The sequence below is a fragment of the Bos grunniens genome, chromosome 9 (genome assembly GCF_055505025.1).
Source record: "Bos grunniens cultivar Pamir isolate PY7600 chromosome 9, Bosgru_T2T1.0, whole genome shotgun sequence".
Classification (NCBI taxonomy): Eukaryota; Metazoa; Chordata; class Mammalia; order Artiodactyla; family Bovidae; genus Bos; species Bos grunniens.
In genome coordinates, this window is record NC_141173.1 from 104,296,802 (window position 1) to 104,316,866 (window position 20,065).

General features: G+C 50.7%; 1 protein-coding gene across 33 annotated transcripts in view; it reads right to left on the minus strand.

Moving 5' to 3' along the window:
* Nucleotides 1-17,220: 17,220 nt before the first annotated feature.
* WDR27 (WD repeat domain 27) overlaps nucleotides 17,221-20,065 on the minus strand; it is a 149,907-nt gene continuing 147,062 nt past the window's right edge. For all 33 annotated transcript variants that reach the window (XR_015133489.1, XR_015133486.1, XR_015133485.1 and 30 more), the window contains one exon: nucleotides 17,221-17,520. Coding sequence is in view for 11 of the 33 variants with exons in the window: in XM_086318753.1 (XP_086174879.1) it covers nucleotides 17,424-17,520 (97 nt within the window). In the remaining 22 variants the exon portion in view is untranslated. The remainder of the gene's footprint in view (nucleotides 17,521-20,065) is intronic.

Consider the following 20,065-nt stretch of genomic DNA (forward strand, 5'->3'; position numbering starts at 1 on the left):
ATTCATGGCGGATTCAAGTCAATGTATGGTAGTTCAGTTCAGTTGCTCAGTCATGTTCAACTCTTTGCGGCCCCATGAATCACAGCACGCCAGCCCTCCCTGTCCATCACCAACTCCCAGAGTTCACTCAGACTCATGTCCATCGAGTCAGTGATGCCATCCAGCCATCTCATCCTCTGTCATCCCCTTCTCCTCCTGCCCCCAATCCCTCCAGTATCAGAGTCTTTTCCAGTGAGTCAACTCTTCGAATGAGGTGGCCAAAGTACTGGAGTTTCAGCTTTAGCATCAGTCCTTCCAATGAACACCCAGCACTGATCTCCTTTAGGATGGACTGGTTGGATCTCCTTGCAGTCCAAGGGACTCGAAAGAGTCTTCTCCAACACCACAGTTCAAAAGCATCAATTCTTCGGCACTCAGCTTTCTTCACAGTCCAACTCTCACATCCACACATGACCACTGGAAAAACCATAGCTTTGACTAGACGGACCTTTGTTGGCAAAGTAATGTCTCTGCTTTTGAATATGCTATCTAGGTTGATAATAACTTTCTTCCCAAGGAGTAAGCGTCTTCAATATTGTAAAGTAAAATTAATTAATTAATTAAAAAAAAATCAAAAGTAGCTACAGTCAGTTTGAGTTAAAATCACTTAGTTTTATTGCATAACCAAGCTTTAGAATAATTAAATTTTTGAGCAAGTTTCAGCTTTGGAATTCTGACAAGCCCTCTGTTAACTGATTAAATATTAAGATTTGTCTTATTAATTATGTCTGTTTGAGCTGGATTATCAATTGGGAAATTAAGGAAACTGGCTTTGCCCTGAGTTTATCAACTGAATTACATGTGAGATGCCACTGGGAGCTACCGCCAATAGAGCTGGAACTGAAGTCAGTTTTGAAAACAAGTTTTCTCTGGAAATGCATTATCCTGAGGCGTCTGTGGAAATAACTGCTGTAGCAAGGTGGACACGCCCGTCCACCCCCGGTTCCCATCCGAAAGCGGCACAGCACTTGGCCTACTGAGCGTCAGTTTGGCTTCCATCGGTTTATTTTGGATCACAGACCACCTGGGTGAGAAGCCAAGCCCCGTGGTTATTTGCTACCAGATAAAGGTCCAGGTGTCACACAACAACTGGAGGAAATGAGAAGGTACAGAGAGCTGGCCACCAGGCGCAGGCCATGCCAGCCTTACCGACCGGGTCACGCGGACGTTCCCGCGACACTCAGCCCAAACCCTGCAGCCGCGCCTCTGGGTCCCTCTGGCTCGGGGGTGGTACAGCAGCTGGACCACGGAGGGGCCTGTGCCTGCAGAACACATCTCCCGACTCTCACCCCCATCCCTCTTCAACCCAAGGGAGCTTCCTGACAGTTCGGAACCCAAAGCTGGAGAAGCCTGGGTGGGGTGGTGGGAGGGGGAGTGGGGTGGTGGGAGGCGGTGGGGTGGGGGAGAAGCAGGCATTCAACCTGAAGCAGCACTCCGCCCCGGGGTCCCTGCCCCCGCAGAGGCCTGTGGGGCATTGGTTCGGCGCCCCCAACCCCCACGGCTCCCTGGGTCCTGGTCCTGGCACGCCTCTCGGACACCCCAGTGCCAGTGACAGAGCCCGCTCGGCCGCCTGCGCCTCCCCAGCGGCCCCGCCTCACCAATGCGCCCTCCTCAGAAGCGCCCTTCCCAGACCTCCAGCCTCGCCATGCTCTCCCTGAAGCACTGCCTGTCCGGGTGTCCCCTGGAGGAGAGCCACCCTCCTGACACAGCACCACCTCCACCGCCACCTGCCTGGCTCACACCTGAGGCCAGCCTGCCTTGCGAGGTATCCCCGGCTGGACAAGGACGAGGCTGTGACTCCCGCAGCGGCACCGGCCGGAGCGCGTGCACCAGACCTGGGACGGGCCCAGGCCGCACGCAGTCCCTTCCCCCCGACTCCGTGTCTCCACTGAGGCCGCAGCTCCGACTGCCTTTCCACCAACCCCGACCGCTTCCGCCCCACCCGGCTCCGCCTCTATCACGTCTCGCGAGACTAGCCCCTCCGGCCCTTTCCTGCCCATTTCCGGTCTTTCAGCCACTTCCGGCCCGCATGGATATCGCTCTTCCCTGGCGAAGACCATAGACGGCTCTGCTGCTCCAGCTCCGTTGGCTCATTTGTGAGGCCTGGTTGGCATCTGCTGAGGCCACAGCCCGCTGGCCCACCCGCCCTAGAGGGGCCCGTGGCAGGATTTGCCCAGTGACCGGCGGTGTCTGTCCTGTGCCCTCTGCCCAGTTCCGTGTGGGGCCCAGGTGGACCATCCTTGGCCACTGGAGTGCGGTGGCGCCAGCCTGCCGAGGGAACTGCCAGGCGCCGTGTTCCTGATGGGGCGGGCATCCAATGTGGATGGGGCACCCAAAGACCTGGATGCCCGGCCTGGAAGGGCGCAGGCCATTTGCACGGTGCCAGGGTCAATACATGGCTCTCCTTCAAGAGTGGACCCTCATTAGAAGCCATTTAGCTCTGGTTTTCAAACAAGTAGCTGTGCAGAGCTGCCGTCTTCCAGTTTTGAAGGAAGTTGCAGTGATGCTGGTGGAAGCAAAGAGGGGTCCCAGAGGACGGGCTGGGCGGGGGCCGTGACAATGGCCCCTCGTCGTGGGCCTCTGCACGGGGTGAATGTACAAAGGGCCTGGCTGGGGGCAGGGCAACCACTCTGTGACCAGCAAAGGCAAGGCTCTCCCTCGACTGCAGGAACCTGTGGCTTTAAGTGCGGTCACCACACTGGGGGTGGGAGGGAGAAGGAGGGCAACAGAGGGCCCGCAGAGGACAGAGGTCTGTGCTCCCAGGGCCTCCACACAGCCAGGAGTGGAGACCAAGGAGGCCCAACGGGCAGTGCCGACTAAAACTTACTAGACGTTTTCTGGAATACCCGAGTCTAATCCCCGCCTTCAGTCTCTGCAGATACAAAACAGAAGACTGAATCATCTGGGTGAAGTCTTAGGGGGAAAATATAAAGTCATTCAGAAAGCATAGCACTCAATTTTTAATCTATTTTTTGCTAAATATTTAATAGAGTGGAAGCTCCACCCCTTCCAGCATGTATTTTCTCCATCACACGACGAGGAAGCCTCTCTCTTGCTCTGTGTTCTGTCTCTGATGTCTTTTGCACTTTCCCCTGCATGGGCTCACAGTCTATGAATGAACCAAGCACAACGAGCCAAGGAAAGAGTTAGGTGGCGTCAGGAGGTTCAGAGAATCGTTTAGACTGTGGGACCATGACACAGTTCTGGACACTCCATACATCACCACCCCTAGTGCCGAAGCTCTTAAGAAAGAGATGGGCAGCATCTCCCACACACGTATGATCACAGGATCTCCTTCCCAAAGCACCTCCTGTGGCCTTTGTGCTGTGGACACAGGCCAGGAAATCTGAGCTGCGTGGCTGACGCTCAGGCCTTCTCAGCTCACAGCGTGAGCAGCCGGGGTCAGATGAAGCCCTCGGAGGGAGTGAACACATTCATAACATCACCCTTCTGCTCAGTTCCCCCTTGAGCAGAGTGGCTCATGCCTGGCTGTGGGGTGCAGGGAGACAGGGCAGCTGGAAGAAGCCTGGTGTGCTCGCCCGAGAGACGAGGAGACACGTTTCCGTAAGTGCTCCCAAGACTATTCTGCTGGTGTCAGAGCTGAGCAATGGTGTGGGGCCAACTGTGTGTTTATGGGTCAAAACCAGTTTTCCAGACGAGTGGCTTTCCTGCAAGTCATGTTTCAGGACCAGGTCCTTTTTGTCACCCAGGTCCCCTGGTCTGAGCTGCAGAAGGGTAGAAACAGGAGTTGTGTCCCTGGGGCTGTAGAAGTCAGTCTAGGAGTGTGGTCACCCTACCATATCCTGGCCCAGATGCAGCTGTGGGCTGCTCCCTCCTTCAGGAGAGCTGGGGCTCAGAAAGGAGCGTGTGCTCAGGAGAACAGGAGGGACAGTAAGCATCAGCCTGTCTGCTTCGGGGCAGGAGCCTCCGAGAGCCCTGGGAAGAGGCTCAGTGATGAGCATCGGTGTTTGGTTGGCTCACGGCAGTGAGAGGGGCCTGTGAGGCCAGACCGAGGACACCTGTGGAGGCCACGCCAGCAGGATCTCTGGAGAACCGGATATGTTGATATATGAGAGGAAGAGGGGGTCGAGCGTGGACAGCCCTGCATCCTCATCCTCTGGGGCCTGGTAGGGGCTTATTAAAGACCCACAGAAAGAATGGATGCCTTGGAGACAGTTCCTACAGAAACAGCCACCACAGGAACAGGGACAGGAAATAGCTCAACACAGCACGGGAGACACTTGACTGATACTCCCAAACTAGGCTCCCAGCTCCTTCTGCCACAGAGCTGTCCCCATCTACAGAAATTACTATAAACTCAAAAGAGTAGTTCAGTTCAGTTGCTCAGTTGTGTCCAATTCTTTGCAACCCCATGAACTGCAGCACGCCAGGCCTCCCTGTCTATCACCAACTCCCAAAGTTCACCCAAACTCATGTCCGTTGAATCGGTGATGCCATGCAACCATCTCATCCTCTCTCGTCCCCTTCTCCTGCCTTCAATCTTTCCCAGCATCAGGGTCTTTTCAAATGAGTCAGTTCTTCACATCAGGTGGCCAATGTATTGGAGTTTCAACTTCAAAATGAGTCTTATTAGTAGAACTATGAGCTCTGTGATCAGCTGGGAGAGTGTTTCTGGGTTCGGGAGAGGCTATTGCTGTCACATCATAGGTGGCTCCCCTGGAATGGGCATTCAGACACAAACCCAGAAGCAGAATGCCTTTGAAGGAGTCGGCTTCACACAAAGCACCAGTTCAGCCTTCCATTTATTTGTTTCTCCACACGTGATCAGGACATTTATGCTAACACTGAACAAAGACGCCAGAGAAGGCAATGGCACCCCACTCCAGTACTTTTGCCTAGAAGATCCCATGGACGGAGGAGCCTGGTAGGCTGCAGTCCATGGGGTCGATAGAGTTGGACATGACTAAGCGACTTCACTTTCACTTTTCACTTCCATGCATTGGAGAAGGAAATGGCAACCCACTCCAGTGTTCTTGCCTGGAGAATCCCAGGGACGGGGAAGCCTGGTGGGCTGCCGTCTATGGGGTCGCACAGAGTCGGACACGACTGAAGTGACTTAGCAGCAGCAGAACAAAGATGCGGTATCGCATCTGAGCCTTTGCTGTCCCCATAACAGTGTCCGTCACGTCTGTTAGCATGGATTCCGTGGGATGCCATTCTGTGTCCTCACAGTATGTTCTCCTGAGGCTGATAATTTAGACTCAGGCAACTGCCAAGCTCACTGGAATAAAAAAACCACATCCACACGAGTCTGCAAGTGTTCTCCACCCACCACTACCTCTTCCTCTTCTGCCCTATTCCCAGGTCACTCACGATTTCATATCCTGCTCTCCTCCAGGAGCCCTGTTTGTGGCTCAGGGTGTTGGCAGCAGAGATGACCCTGATGGATGGTGTCAGGGGCCCCCAGTGTGAATGGGCTTCCTATGAACCTGGAGAAGCCTTTCTGGGTGTCCTGTTGGCCGCACAGAGCAGTGATGCTGCCAAGCCCAAGGGACTGCCCACGTCCCAGCTGCATTTGGGAAACCCTGGTCTGAGGTCAGCACCCTCGAGGGAGCAGGACATCCTCAGGGGAGGGCAGGCCTTGGTCTGCTGTGGTTGAGACTTTGCAGCTTTGAGGGTGAAATCGAGGCTAAGGGCCTGCACAGCAGCAGCCAGCCCTGGAGGGCGGGCACCTTCCTGGGGCGAGACCTCAGCACCACTCTCAGCCTTGGGTCGAGGGCACCAGCCGGCACAGGCTCCTGCTGCTCCACCTCGTCTTCTGCCTCCTCTCCGCTGGGAGAGTCGGGACTAACGGGGGAGCCAGAGGCCCCTGGCAACCTGCAGAGCCTGCTACCTCCCAGCTACCCCCACCCCACCCTGTTCAATCCTCCCCTGTAGCCTCAGGCAAGGATTAGGTGTGTTGCTGCTTAGAAGGGGATTGGGCACCCAGGGAGACCGGGCTTATCCCCATGAGCATCTTCAGATACAGAGAACCCAAGCCTATCATGATTGGCTGGAGCTGGGAGGATAAAACAATACCAAATCACCATCAGAAGAGGAGCTATATGCTGACTCTAGCTTTGAGGCCTAGTTCTCAAGTTTCTAACATTGCTGGCTTTGCCTCAATGCAGAGTGAATGGAAAACCTCAATGTGACTGAAGTGAGCCCATGGCTCCCTCTGCTATCAGGAAATCCCTAATACATGCTTATTGGAGATGTTTCTGGGGTCTCTGCTCTGCCTCGTGACTGCGAGCCTCAACCCTGGATCGGGGCTGTCCTGGTTCCACGTCCAGGCCTCAGGCCACAGGCACCATCCTCAGGCTCAGTCTCCCTGGCTGTAAAACGGGGTCAGTAACAGGCAGGAGGCCTGGAGGAGGTCAGTGGTGCACAGAGGCATGTTTCAGGTGGTGCCCGGCACCCAGCAGTACTGGCTGGTGTCAGGCACTGTTGTTATTATTACAAATGGAAATTTAAAAACACGATTAGTCATCAGCGTGGAACCCTCCCTCTGCCACGTGTAAGACTCCAGGGCCGAGGCGGACTGTGCAGAGCACGGCTCCCACGCCAGCCCCTGCACCTGTCTTCGGGCGCCGCCCTCCCGCCCAGCGGGGTCTGGCCCAGGGCCTCCTGGCTGCAGCTGGAGGCGGGGCTGTGGCCGCCCGTGGCCCCTGGGGCCCCACACAGTCCAGCGGCAGCAGGTGACGGCTGAACCCCTGACCTGGGCTGGGCAAGTGGAAAGTTTCACTTCCATGAACTCATGAGCCCCCGAGTCCTTGCATGGCGGGGTGGGTGCAAGGGAGAAGGTGGCAGTGTTGGGGGCCCCTCTCCCTCTGCTACCCACAGTGCCCCCCAAGTCTGTTTTCATATGTGCGGCTTCACCATGGGTGTGGTTTACTTATGAGCAGGCCCTGCCGTTTAGAGAAAAACCATGGAGTCTGCAGACCAGAGAGCCGGACTCACCCCTGTGCGCGGTGGGACTGCGTGGAGGGCCGGGCTCAGGCCCCCGCTGCTCCGCAAAGCAGAACTGAACCCCAGGCAGCTGCCCCATGGAGCAGCCAGAGATGTCGGGTCATGACGTCCAGCACAGGCTATGGGGGCAGAGCTGATGGCGGCCGTGTGGGTCCCAGGACAGGGAGGGCCTGGGGGCACCGGCTTGGGGGAGCTCTAAAGCGTGGGGCTGTCAGGGGCCAAGGGGCCGTGGGGACAAGGGTGACTTGTTCAGGGACGGTGGTTCAGATCCCGGCCAGGAGGGTCACATGAGCCACGAAGGCAGGGGGCAGGGCATGAGGAGGGTCTGGCCTCTGCCAGCGCCTTGGGGCTCCCAAGCTCCCACGCACAGAACACAGAAACGCCTGTCCGGCTGGCATTGGGCAGCAACCCCGGGGATGCAGGAGCATCTGCGTGGGCAAGACGATCAAAAGCTCATTTCTCTGTTCCTTATATTCTATGACCTTGAAAGAAAAGGTAAAACATTCGCGACATTCTTGAATGCTGAGAATGAACGACTCTTCCAAAACTACCTTCTCAAACTTTAATGAAAACTTTAGTGTGTTCTTGCAGATATCACTCTTTTACATCAGGCTTTGTAAATAAATTGGCTACAGTGATCTGTTGACTCAGAATTTGTACTGAATCATTCTGATAATCACCATTGGTTAACAAACAACAGTCCTTGTTCTCCTGAGCAGACAAGTTATCACATCTTCTAATTGACTGAATGTCCCGTCTTGCCATTAAACAAAATCGGAAAAATTGATCTCATTAAAATAGATTTCAAATGTGCGATCATTTATGAACTTATTTTTTTTCTCTCATTGACAGAGGTAGTTGAAATTTGAAAGTGCAAATGGATTTCTATAATTCAGTGGATCTTTAAAGTTCAAGGATTTCAAAATAATGAAACTCTTCCCCACGAATATGCAGATGTTTCTCTATTAAATTTGTTCTTTTGGCTTCAGATTGTAACACCAACTACACCTGAGTGCAAAGTCATCCTTAACATTACTTCTCCAAAGCTGGACTTCTGCTCCACATTTGTGAACTTTTTCACTGAATGTTAATACGTTTCATTATATGTACTTTGAACCTCACATATGTCAGTTAAGTGAAACAATTTTTGTAAGTCAATACTATCATAAACAAATCTGCAAACAATCTCATACAAAATGTTGTGGTTTTTTTTTTTCTTAATTCGTTCTTTTCCTTTAAAACATTTGGTTAAACTTCGTTAAGCAGCCAGGCATCTTGAAATTCCAGAGTGGTCTTCAGACTTTGTTTCTTCTCATAAAGATAAAACTAGATGGACCAGTTTGGCTTGGATTTTACTAATTCACCATTTAGATAGCACTTGCAGTGTGGGAATTAGAGCTACAGGAATATTTAATATACAGAGCTTCTTTCTGTGATTAAAACTGTGCACTCCTTGAACCTCAGGTTTCCAGAGTGAACTCTTGGTTCTCAACCTCCCGTCTCCTCTGACTGCACCCTCAGGACTCATGGTCAGACAGATGCAGGTGGGGTTTCCATCGACCTCATGTGTTTCAAACACTGCTTTTGATACCCATCCAGATACTTGTTACGGTACTGCCTTCAGGACAAATTATGTTCTTCCAAGAATTTCTCTTCAGGGATTCTACTGGGGCTATCAACAGTTACTCATGTCTACACACACAATCATCCATCTGCAACAGGAGCTTTTTGACTTGACAGTCATCTGGATCAGTCTTGTCTCCGTGTTGTCAGATGTGAGCCTCCCGAGAGCACGAAGGAGGCATCTCTTCCATCCCCTTTGCCTCGCTGCGCCCGAACACGGTGACTGCTGCTGTGGCTGCTCAGTGGATGAGCCCGTCTCTAGCTCCTTAGATTCAGTTCGATAGTCTTTTAACTAATCTCTTAAAATAGATTTGTTTACTGAGACGTGGATGGAGAGGAGGTGAGGCCCAGCACACAGGTGTCGGAGGGGCTTCCGAGGTCTCTAGCTAGTGTGAATGGATGGGTGATGAGGCCACTGACAGAACAGAATCCTGACAGAAGCCAGCTGGAGATGACAGAGAACGAGTCCAGCTTATGATGTGAGTCTGAGTTGCTTCTGGGGTTGACAGAGGGGAATATCCAGCAAGCATTAAGGAAATGAAAATAAAAAGATCACAGGATATACGTGATCTTTGAACACATCAGTTGGACATTGCACAAATATGTTATATGTACTTCAATTATATATATATATATGTAATGTGCTGCACATTTGTTAAAACAGCAAGACAGATTTTATCTGAGCTACTGCAATAGGGGAGAGAAACCTCAGTATGGAACTGGGCAGCGTGGAAGCAAAAAGCCTTTGGGCCACACTGAGTCCTGTGCCCTGCAGCGCCTGCAGGACTGTGGTTCTGAAGGGCCCGTGTAAGCAACACACTCCTAGGGCCCAGCCCTGCCGCCTCTCACCCGAATGTCGTCCAGTTAACACTTCAGCATCAAAGGCTGAAGACATTAGAAAGAACAAGATGCAGATGGAGGAGGGGAGTTTTCATGCACACACAGGAGAGTGGGGGCTTGGAGGATGTGGACAGAAAGGTGGACCCTCCAACCTAGAACAGCGTTCCTGGGATGGAGGAGAAGGAGGTGCACAGTCATGTCCATCCAGGACAGTATTGTAAATGAACTGAGGGGCAGGAGATGTCGCAGGAAGGCCTGTGTGTGCCCAACAGCTGCCGTGATACTGGAGCAGCAGAGAGTGAGGCAGACAATGGCAGCGCCAGAGTTAAGAGTGCTTCTCTTCCAGAATGCTCACTCATCACTATCTACTTTTCACACTTACACCTATTGGAATCAGAGCTCTGGCTTTTGAACGGTGGGCTGTACGAAGAAAACCTCTAGAACAGTCATGGCTGTTGCTCTGCAGGAATGAGCGCAGCCACCCCCAGTGAGCAGCTCTGATGCCACCAGTCCCCTGAGATGGAGGTGGGGGTCCTCAGGTTGCCGTCCCTCCAGGGCCGAGCGCCTCCCTGCACTGTGTGACCCGGGTCCCAGAGCAGCGCCCGGAGCCACGGTGCGGGAGGAGAGCTGCTGAGTAAGGGAGCGGGCGACACAGCAGGGAGTTAGACCCAGTTTACTGCTGATATTGCTGTTCTGTCACATCCACTACCCAGCCTTTACTGGAAATAGGCACACACATCTGCGTCTGTCTTTTAAGAAACACTTTATTGAAACAACACTGCATACAGTGGCGTGTTCCGTTCTGACAAATGCGTTCACTTAAGAAGCCCACGTGGGTGACAGAAGGCGTGTCTGCCACCCCAGAAGGGCCTCTGTCCCTCCCAGACGGCCTGGATGCCATCGATTCCTCCTGTCACAGGCTTGGTTGAATTCTTCTGGAACTTCCTGTAAATTTCTCTTACACGGTGTACTCTTTTCTCTCTGGCTTCTTCCCCTCGGGATAATAATAGTTGAGATCCATCAATGTCACTGCGTGTGGCAGAAGTGAGCGCCTCTATCAGTGAGAAGTGTGCCCTCTGTACACAGCCAGAGGGCCTCCACTATCCTGGGGATGGACTCAGGGCTCACTCTAGTTGTGATTCTGTGACAAAGCTTCTGTGAACATCCCCACGCAAGGCATTCTGTGGACATGTGCCTTCTCTCTCTCAGATGAATATCTGGAAGTGGAATTTTTGAGACACAGGGAAAATATGTGTTCAACTTTTTAAAAAGTGCCAAACATTTCCATAAACCATTCCATTTCACACTCTATTGGCCTGTTTGAAAGTTATGGCCAAATCCTGACAACACTTGTATTGTCAGTCTTTTTAAGTTACTGGCATTCTAGTGAGTGTTAGATGCATCTTGCTGTGGTTTTAATTGCCTTTCCCTGATGACTGAGGTGTTGAGCAATTCTCCTTTTCACACTGCCCTTCGTATATCTTCTTGAGGTGACTGTTCAATTACTCTGCCCATTTTTGGCTGTTTATATCTTACAATAAATTATATTAGTTCTTTATGGACATGAATTTGAGCAAACTCCAGGAGATAGTGGATACAGAGGAGCCTGGCATGCTGCAGTCCATGGGGTTCCAGAGTCAGCCATGACTTAGCGACTGAACACCACAGTAATTCTTTATGTTATGCAGACACTAGCTTTTAGTATGATGTGTGTACTGTAAACATTCTTTCCCATTCTGTGACTTGCTTATTGATTTTCCTAATACTGTCTTTTGAAGATAAAAGTTTTTCTCCATTCAGAAAGAAAAATGGTTAACTTATCTCACCCCCAAATTTTCAAAGTATGGTTTCCTTTAAAACAGCTGGAGCATACTGCATTCCACATCTTTGAAACAAACATGGTACTTTGCTTGTTTTGGAGTAGAGAGTAAATCAGTGTAGTTTCACTTAGGAAGGTTTTCATTTTCATATTTTCTCACCTATCTGAGATGTGTTTCAGCCACCCAGGGCTTATTTATTATAGATGGAATGTTACTTGACATGCCTGGGGACTTGTCACGTGTGGCTCTCCAGATCCAAAAGCAAAGTTTCGGTTCTTTAGTGAAAAGTTGATCATTTTTGTGGTGCCTAGTATATCTCTGTAATCTACAAAAACAGGGTCCTCCCTGGAGAAGACGAGGCTGCTGGACATTTGAAGACCATCCCGCAAAGAAAGGCTGTGGCAGGAGGGCAGGAGGACATCAGACAGGCGGCAGCAGCAGCTTGAGAGTCGGGGTCAAGCCTGAGACACTCCCAGGAAGACACGGGGACGCAGCCCGTGCACGCAGACCAGGGGCTGAGCGCTACCGGCAAAACCGCGTCAGAGGAAGGTGACGCTGAGCCCACAGGAGACCAAGCTCCAAGTGTGGAAAACGTCTTTACTGAGTCTTGCATTTCAGAGAGAAAGCTGTACGACCTGCACACTCATCCTGTTATGTTTTTGTAATTTTCCTTTTCTTCCTGCCAATAGTTTGTTTTGTTATCCAGATGGGTAACTACAAATTTAGTACACAGTGATTCAACTTGGAGCTTCTCTGTATAAACAGTTGCTACTGAAATTCAAATGACATGTGACAGGCGTTAATGACCTCGGGGTCGTAGCCAGTGATGTGCCCACGGTGGCTCGAGCCTGCAGGCACCCAGGTCGCTGGGCGGACACCCCTGACCACCGTGCTCCCTGAGAAAGGGAGCAGACATAGAGAAGAGGTGGTCACTCGGACGATAAGAGCACCAATCTAGCAAATACTGGTAATTTAATATGGTTTGGTCTAATAGTACCAGTACCAAGATTGCTACCAGATATCTGGAGGGCTATCCTTTCAAACGTTGAGTTGTCCACGCCCCACTTGAACCCCTCCTTCCAACTGAGGCATCTGTAGGTGTCAGCACGTCCCACAGATGTCATCCTTTCCACTGTTTATCCGTCAACCATTTGCAAAACACTAATAATAGAACCTTTATTATGAAAACACCCAGGCACCTTCCTCCCAAAGTCTAAAATCCGAAGTCACTTCTACTAATGAAAAGGAATGCACTCCCACATCTGAAAAGAATGTCTTTAAACAGAATGTCAAAAATGAGCAGAAATTGTTTATTCCAGAATTTGTTTAGACCGCCCCCTCTGCGGCAAGGCTTGGGTGGACCACAATCACATTCTTGCTTTGTTGTTTAGAAAGATACGGTATGCCAAAAGTTGTGCAAACCCATGACATATGCCACATAACATGAGTCATTTTATCTTTCAAATACCGAAGAGGAACCTTAATAGCTGTTGTGTGCCAGTTCCAGCCTGTCAATAACCGGCACTGTGACTGGACCAGCCCTTGTGGTTCTCATTATGATTGCAAGACGCTCCTCAGCACTGCTATTGGGAAACTCAAAAACTAGAGGTTCATTACTTATAGAACCTGGAATTGCATGGCACAGCTGGTGCCACACTGCAAGGTCAGGGCACAGAGAGACAGACAGAAGGAGGGAGGGAGAGACGGGTCCTGTGAGGACAAGCCTGCGGTCCTACCTTTCCTGGGGCTCCACTTGGGGCCCTAGGGTTTTCCTGGGCTCCCTCTTTACTGGGAGATTTAAAACATAAGAGCAGGAATTTAAAATGCAGGAAGAGAGAATAAATCAAGTGGTCCAATGACCAGTCACTGAAATCAAACAAGATCTTCCAAATAATGGCACCTCCATGGGGGAGGTAGGCTGGCCCTTTTCCCAGGAAGCCTTCCTTGAATCTGATGCCTGTTTTGAGGTGAGAGTCTTGGCAATCAAAGCTGAAGTCAGGCACTTGCATTACAAAAAAGAACAATCCCACCTGTTAGGCTCAACCCACCCTGTGATACCAAGTCATCAGAATCAACTGTGAGGAGGTGAGGATGAGACCACCCAGGTAGCTTATGCATGAAGTCAGGGGGAGGGGGCACTGCAACTCAGACAGCAGGGATCTGAACAGGACTCTAGTCACAACCCTGTCATAACTACACAGACAGGAGTCTGAAATTCGATCTGTAACAGCTGTGCCAAACTTGAAGGGTCCTGCAATAAAACCAAGTCAGTGACCTTGGGGTCCCAAGGAATCTAGTCAAAGATTTGGTGACACTGTAGAACACTTTACTGTCTGGCCGCTTGGTGTAAGTAGGTTTGAACCTGTTCTGAGTTGGTGGGTTGTCTTACCCTCCTAGTCCTGAGAGTAGGTCAGTTCAATCAGAGGCTGTGTCTCTGCAGGAAGTGGCGATGTAGGTGGATTCCTCACATTGGGCCTATGTGCTGCACATATTTGCACAAGGTTTTTGTTAATAAGAAATCAATTTTGAGTAAACTCCGGGAGTTGGTAATGGACAGGGAGACCCGGCGTGCTGCAGTGCACAGGGTCGCAAAGAGTCAGACACGACTGAGCGACTGAACCGAACTGAACTGAATACAAAGTGCTTCCGTGGAAACAAAGGAAAAACAAGGCTTAGTGACCGGGACAGACAATAGTCCCATTTGTGGAGTGCTAAGGCCGCCAGTCAAGATTTCAGGATGTTGGGTTTGAAGCATCTTCAGATGGAGTGAGGCCTGCAGGGGCAATCTGAGAGCTTCTCTGTTTGCAGCTTGAATGTCTCTGGGATCCTTCTGAGTGACCACACAGCGACAGGCACGGAGCTGCTATGGCAACACGAGCTGCTGTGATTTCTCTAAGTTTATATCAAATTACCCAACTTTAGCTTACATGGCTTCAAGAAAAGGGCATTTTAGTTCTTAATGATTCCAATTTGGAGGGTGGGAGACAAATTGGGAACATAGTTTGGAGAGCTGAGGCCTGAGATTAGAGGAAAAAGGGAAAACTTAGGTTCTAGTCCAGTTTACAGGTCCAAACCCAAACCCTCAAACACAGTTAACAGAACTAGAATCTGATGCCCACAACCGCACAGCAAACCTTCTACAGAAGCGTTTTCCTGCTACGATTATCCCCACTTCTACTGAAGAAAACATGGTAAGACTAATTCGTTTACAAATTAAATGTAGCCCCATTTCCACTGAAGAAAACACAGTAAGACTAATTCGTTTACAAGTTAAATGTAGCTTCAACACATTGGCTTGATTATGTATATAAGTACAGGAAGTACTCCAACTGACCGTCTTGTTTCTTTAACGTCTGCTTTGCAGACTCTTCTCACAAGGAATCTCAGATTGAACTTAAAGCCTCTGGAGGCTAGGAACCAAGCCAAGAATTTACCTTTAGACTTTGTCTGTGATACTTACAGATTTGGGTTAATTCCTCTCTTCTCAAGGTCCCCAAAATATCCTGAACTTCCTGTACCTGCCCAGAAGTGACCTCCCTTACCTGATAAGGCTGCCAGGGACCCAGTGAACAAACTATCAGGCTGGTTTTGCAAACTGTCTGATCACATCTGAGTCTGCACACATTCTCGATACTTTCTAGTCAAAGTTTTGGTAATGAAACAATGTTTCCAATTGTGTCCTGTTATAAGAAGAATGGGTTTCCCAGGTAGCACTCATGGTAAAGAACCCACCTGCCAATGCAGGAGACATAAGAGATTGAGGGTTCGATCCCTGGGGCAGGAAGATCCCCTGGAAGAGGAAACGGCAACCCACCCCAGCATCTTTGCCCGGAGAATCCCAAGGACAGCGGCACCTGGGAGCCCGGTCCCTGGAGTCAGGGGGCCGGGCATGACCGAAGCGACTTGCGCACAAAGAGAAGAGATTCTTGCTCAACGTAACTGAACTGCCATAAAAATAACAATACTCACTGAGTTTTCTAATTCTAGAGGGATCAGGTAGGGAGAAAAAAAGATAAATGTTTCATCTTTGTTCACAAAGTTATACTTCACCAAATCGTTTGTTATAAGTCATAGTTTAAGAGAGGAGATTTCTTCAAATCTGGAAAAATCAGAAGATTAAAGAATCAAAAATTTTCAAACAAAAGTCACAAAATCATAATTGTCCTCATTAGTTCATTCACTCCTATAGTTCCTGACATTGTCACACTTCCTTCCGTGTGACATGGCCATTATGATCCCAGCAGTAGCTTTTCCAAATTTACTCTGTCCTACATTTTCCCTTGATAAATCTCCGTGTCAGTGTTTTTCTTTAAGATATTATTTAGCTATCATTGACATTAAATAATTTAAAGTGTATTTTTCTAAAAGTCACATTTGATATAACTGCAATCAGGACTTTTGGAAAATTTTATATAAAATGAAAGCAATATATAACAGAAACTAACATTTAGTATAAAAAGTCATACACAAAACTGTTAAAACAATAGAATCTGGCGCACTGTTGGTGGGAATGCAAAATGGTACAGATGCTTTGAGGGTCCTCAAAAAATTAAACAAGAATTACCACATGATCCAGCAACTCCACTTCCAGGTGTTTATCCAAAAGAATTGGAAGCAATGTCTTAAACAGCCACTTGGAAGCCGGCATTCACAGCAGGGTGGCTCACAGCAGCTGAAGTGTGGAAGCAACCCCCATGTCCATCGATGGATGGACAAACAAGAAGAATGTGGCCCATCCATGCAACGGAATAGTAGCATTCAGCCCTAAACGGACGAAAGTCCTGGCACCTGCTACAGCACGGTGGGCCTCGAGCTCATCATGCTCAGTAGAACAAGCCAGTTACAGAGAGACGAATGCTGCCTGTTCTACTTACACAAGGTGCCTGGAGGAGTCACGGCATGGTCGTGTGACAGGAATTGGACTGGTGGGTGGCAGAGCTGGGGGACGGCAGGAGTCAGAATTTAATGGAGACAGGAGGTCAGTTTTGCAAGAGGAGAAGCTCGAGTGGGTGCTGGCGGCAGTTCACACGGCAAACCGTACACTTGAAGATGAAGACAGCGACTCCTGCTCAATGGGTGTCTTATCAGAATTAAGGGTAATATAAAAAGTTAAAAATGAAAATGATGTAGCTGAAATTAAGAATATTAAATAAGATTCCATGAGCTCGCTTGCCCATAGACTGCTTCACTTACTTATTTTAAGTTAGTTTTAAGGTAATTTTAACAAAGAAGAACAATATAGTTACTATAAATGGATTAAAGTATCTGAATAAGTCTGAATGTTTGAAAAATTAAAATTACTTATTCTAAAATTTTGCTCCTTGGAAACTGCAAGAAGAAACGTGTGTATTTCTGGTCAATGAAACTGCAGTAGGGAGCCCAGGAAATCAGCCCCGGGTGTTTCTGAGGAGCAGGGGGAGTCAATCTCCGGGGAGCAGTGGGGGTGGGGGTGGGTGGGGGGCTTGCAGGTTCCTGGTGGAATGGGGAACACTAGAGTTTCCTGGGGCATTTCCCCATGGACGGTCTCCAGTGTTGTTGGGTCCTTGTATCTGGAAGAGTTCTAGAAGCATCCTGACTCTTCTGGGGCTCAAGAAAGGCTTGGTTCTGGGGTCTCTGGAGGCAGGTGCATCTCTGAGGAATCGTGTGACGGTGACTGGACGCTGTCCCCTCTGGACAGTCCTCCGGTGGTGGGGGGAGCCCAGAAGCCAAGCTGTGTGTGAGGGTGGAGGCCCCAGCAGAGGCTGGCTCACCCAGCAAAGCTGGGGCGCATCCACCAGAAGGCCAGGGCTCAGGACCAGCAGGGTTGTATTCCCACCGACCCAGGGAAGTCTCCCTCTCCCCCTCCGCATCTGACTCTCAGTCCCTTTGTCCCTGTCTCTCTCTCACCCTCCTCTCTCTGCAAAGACTAAATTATGAAAGAAATAAGAGATTATTTTTTATAATCTTTTATTAAAATAGAAGAACATTCTATTTTAACTTGACCAAATTCTGTGCAGAAGTGCTGGACACCATTTCCATTTTTCCAGGGCAGGGAATCCCCAGCAAGGAGTGGGCAGGCCGCGACTGTGAGGGTGGCTCAGACGAGCGGGTGGTGTAGACACCGCTGGCATCTCTCAGGACGAGGACCCAGACTCAGGCCATGTTCTGGCCCAGGCGGTGCCCAGCCCGTGGGTCAGCATCACTCGGCCTGAAACAGCTGAAGCTTGCCATCCAAGGTGGCTGTGATGAGCTGTGATGGAAATAAAACATGTGTGGCTCCCATCCCCTTTTATTACATGAGAAATCTGTGATTTCTCCTGAGAATCAGCTGATTCTCAGGAGAATCAGCTCATGGGGGACGTTTTCCTTACTGACGTTTTATAGACCACAGAGCAAAAGCGTCTATGTGTACAGCACGCTCTGTGCTTACGCTTGATTAACCCAAACTGCATTCCGGGGCCATTCTAACATTTGTGAGAGCTGTGGTCAGTCAGTCTGTCTACACTACCCAGAGGGGACAGGGCGTCCGGCTCAATGTCCCATGGCCCCAACCAACCACAGAGCTCAGGGACCAGAGGCATCTAGTGGGGGGCCTGAGGTCACTGGGACGAGGCGGCCCGTGGAGGGGACCAGGACACCATGGGCCTGTGCCCCAGCCCTCACCCACTCCTGCCTGGCAGGGGCGGGAGGCGGGGTCAGGACCCAGAACCGGGTGCCTGGCTGCCCCCCGGAACTCTGCTCCTCCCTGGGGCTGTGTTTCCAGGGGTAAATTCAGCAGAGGCCAGCCAGCCTTCAGCCCCATGCCTGTGGGCTCCAGCTGCCCATAGCCTGGGGTGGGGGTGGGGGGTAACAACACAGCCGGAGGCTCAAGTCCAAGGTCAGGGTGCCGCTCCAGCTCTGCTGAGGCCACTTCCCGTCTGGCCGCCGGGGCGCTCAGCATGTGCTCACTGCCCTTCCGCCCCTCGTGTGCCTGGGGGCTCCCTTCCTCCTACGAGGCCACCCCACGGGGGCGGACCCCACCCCGGGGCTCTTTCCAAATTCAGCCACAGCAGGGGCAGGACTTCACCACATGAACTTGGCGGGGCAGGGGCAGGGGAAGAGCAGGGCACAGGGGTGCCCCCCCATGCCTGCTTTCCGCTTTCCTTCTCCATCTCCCGACTCTGCGTCCACCCAGCCTGAGCTCATACGGAAACGACTGCTGTGCTCTGACCGTACCCCAGCCCGTGCCCACATGGTCAGAACTGAGAGGAACTTGGACCAGACCATGCGGGGCCCTGAGCTTCACCAAGAGCACCACCGGGCGCTGGAGCCCCCGTCTCACCGGGACAGCAGTGTGCCCTTTACCAGGCGATTCCAGCAACAGGTGAATGTGGGGGCCAAGCACACGAGCCGGGGTCCCTGCGGAGCCTGAGCAGGGTCCCTGCCAGGAACCACTGCCAGCTGAGAACCTATCCCTGCTCCACGTGGTGCCGTGAGTCCAGGCCATGAGGCTGCGCCGAGCTCACGGCCCCCTCCTGAACTCACGGCCCCCCTCCAGAGCTCATGGCCCCCTCCCAAGGTCACGGCCCCCCTCCAGAGCTCACGGCCCCCTCCCAAGGTCACGGCCCCCCTCCCGAGGCCCTGGCTGGCTTCCATGTTCTCATCACATCAGCACAGGCTCATCTCAGACTCCAGCTGTCTCTTTCCCCCAAAGAAAGTGGATTTTGTGATTTTAAGCAATACAGTGTGGGTGGGGTGGGGGCCTTCCCTGGTGGTCCGGGGGCTAAGCCTGCACTCTCAATAGGAGGCCCTGGGTTCGGTCCCTGTTCAGGGAACTGGATCCCACATGCTGCAACCAAAGATCTCCAGAGTTACAACCAAGACCAGCACAGCCTAAATACACAGATCTTCCAAAATGACACGGGGTGGGACTGCTTTCATCAACCTGACTAGAGAAGAAACAAGTGAAGTGGTCTCCGTGGAAAGGCTGGGTGCTGGCAGCCAGCACAGGAGTCCCCACCCATGACAAGGTCCTGTGGGAGAGTTCTGGTGGGCAAGGCGAGCCAGAACTCGAGGGGTGCCCCTCTGGGTCTGCCTGAGCATCTACCCCTAAACCGGAGTCTGTCTGTTTTACTGCTTCATGACTTTCACCAACTCCTCTGACAGTCACGGGGGGCTATCCCCAACCACCTTTTCTCTGAAGGAAATCAACTTAGAGCTCTAGCTAATTAGCCTCCTAGGCATAATAGGAGTGTTCCAATCCAAACCCCTCAGATGGCTCTCTAACTTGCCTGACAGGTTTACCCGGACTCCTACAGCTACACATATGATTGTTTACAGTCTCCCAACTGCGAGAGGCATGGGAAGCTTAAGATATTCAAATAGTATAGAGCCTCTCGGAGAGTTAGAAATTGTCAGAATAGAACTAGTAGAAGATTTCACTGTTGAGCCAATGCTTGCTGCCAAGTTTCCACATCCCCTGGTTGTATCCTTGGAAGTGTATTAATTAATATAGTTGGTATGTAGAAAAAATAAGTAGTGGCCTTGGTGTTAACAACTTTAGACCCTTAAGGTAATAAATTCTTTCCTTTGTTGTATAAACCCACTGCACCTTTGCCCTATAGGAATGCAACTTTATCTAACACCTTCGGAGGATGGCGCCAAACTTTAAAATAATTACTCTTAGAGAAAATAAGTCTTATGGTTGACAAACCTTTGTCAGAGTCATAAAACGTTAACAGGCCTTCTGGCCAGAAGATGATGTATATCACCTAAACCATACATATATGATAAGTTTGCAGAAAAGAAAGCCTGAT